The sequence below is a fragment of the Monodon monoceros genome, unplaced genomic scaffold, assembly GCF_005190385.1.
Source record: "Monodon monoceros isolate NGI ecotype Baffin Bay Population unplaced genomic scaffold, NGI_Narwhal_1 Contig7329_ctg1, whole genome shotgun sequence".
Lineage (NCBI taxonomy): Eukaryota > Metazoa > Chordata > Mammalia > Artiodactyla > Monodontidae > Monodon > Monodon monoceros.
Genome location: NW_021702920.1, coordinates 1 through 1971, shown reverse-complemented (window position 1 = coordinate 1971; position 1971 = coordinate 1). Strand labels below are relative to the sequence as shown.

The window sequence follows — 1971 nt, the reverse complement described above, 5'->3', positions numbered from 1 at the left end:
TGAGCCCAGGAGTGGGAAGACGTGGGGCAAGGAGCTGACCCACAGGTTGGAGCAGAGATGCAACTGACCTGCAGACTTGAGAGCAAAAAGGAATGTTTCTTGTTATAAGCCACCTATTTGGGGAATGAGGTGGGGGGGGTTATTATGGTAGTGAAAGCTGACCAATATGGAAACTAGTACCTAGCAGTGGGGTGCTGTGCTACCCAAAGAATAAAATGTGTGGTTTTGGTTTTGGGGCTGAGTGGCAGGCAGGGAAGTAACTACTATAGGGAGCTGGAAAACCAGCAAGCTATGTAATGTAATAGTTAAACATTTGGAAAAACTGTCACATGTGATCATTCGGAAGGGCTCCCTTCCCCTACACTGCTCCGCTGGGAACCCACAGAAGGAGAGCTTCCCAAACCTCCAAAGGCCAAAGCCTTCCTGGCTTGACCTGTCATAGCATGTGTCCTCTTAAAACACTTATAGCCCCTTAGCTGTGTGTCACTAAATGTCCATGTCAAGGTCAATACCATCCCATGTGGTCCACCTCTTCCCTGGGGGTCCATACTCACCCTCCAGGAGCTTGGGCACAAAGTGGGCGGCTGCCTTGGTCTTCTTGACTCGACTTCCCTTCATGACTCGGCCCTCCTTGTCCAGGCCCATGTACCAGGCCCGGCCAGAACGACGCTGGCGATAGAGAGCAGAGGCGTACAGGACATAGTAACTCTCAAAGACGCACTCCTTAAAGCGACACTCAGCTGTGAAATGTGGCTGAGGAGACAAAGACCCAGAAAGGCACACACAGAAAGACAAAAAGACACATCACTGAACAGAAGGGAGCCCTGGGAAGAACAAGGCAGGATATAATCCATACGTTTGAGACTGGGAGAGCCAACTTCTGAGTCCACGCAGGAACTGGGAGAAAGGGAGGATGAGGAAGAGTCTGGTGGCCCCCCGAGGGCCGGGAACTAGACTTCTGGGGGCCTGGGATAAGAAGATAACTTCTCTCTGCTCTACTCCCAACCTCTCACCATCCAGGGCACCTGGAGGGAATTTCTGCTTGGAGGAGTTCCTGAATCCTTCCCCAGCATCCTGAATGACTCTGGGGAAGTGAGTAATAATGAGGTCTAGAGGAGGTTGGAGAAGACACAGGGGTCCTAAAAGGTTGAAAGAGTTGGACATTCAAAGAGCCTGGGGGTATTTAGGAGGCTATTGGAGGAGAAGGGATTGGAGGGACGCTAGAGGAGGTGCTTGGGAGCGGGCAGTGAGGACAGGGTGTCGGCAAGAGCTGGAGGGAGAGGAAGCCCTGAGCTGCAAAATATCTGTAGTTGGGAAGGCTGTAGCTAGGGGACTCCCCTGACTGCAGGCCACCCTGCCCCCTTGTCTCACCGAGCTGTAGAGCAGCCCCTCAGCATTCATGGCCACGTAGTGACCCAGCTTGGCACTCTGCATGGTGACTACACGGAGCCCCACAGGGATCAGGTTGAAGTGGGCTGGGGGTGGAGAGAAGGGGTATCGGTACCCCAAGCCTCCAATCCCCATCTGAGCCCCCCCTCAATTATGGTCCTAGTTCTACTTCTTCCTTTGCGGGGTCAAAGAGCCAGACTGAAAACAACAGAACCTGAAGCCACAATAGGACTGTCATCTCCTAGGCCTGCGCTCCCCCTTCCCACCCAGCAGCTGGATTCCCCTCTCACTGAAAGAGCTGGTGTCCTCTGGGGTGCCCTGGATGCTCCCATCGGGATTCGCCTGGAGGTAGAAACCCTGGCGGCAGAACAGTTTGGTGATGATGCCTTTGAGCTGAGGCTCTGGAGAGAGAGACATTCATCTTGGAACATGACATCTCTGTTCCCAGAAACATTGCTACACTTGGCGGGATCAGAGGAGAGAAAGAAGGGAGGATGGAGGGAAGGAAGAGGGTCCCAGGGCCCCAGCTCCCTGACCCTCTAAGCAAGCTCTCTCCCACCTCTCTTTGACTCCAGAGGAAGC

General features: G+C 53.7%; 1 protein-coding gene across 1 annotated transcript; it reads right to left on the bottom strand.

Annotated features, from left to right (window-relative positions):
* Positions 1-512: 512 nt before the first annotated feature.
* On the bottom strand, positions 513-1816 carry LOC114891246 (fibroblast growth factor 11-like; the record flags this gene model as incomplete). Its single annotated transcript, XM_029215425.1, has 3 exons — positions 1680-1816; positions 1372-1475; positions 513-753 (listed from the first exon to the last, which is right to left on the bottom strand). Coding segments are annotated over exons 1-3 (472 nt in total), but the record flags the coding sequence as incomplete, so codon positions are not given.
* Positions 1817-1971: the final 155 nt, after the last annotated feature.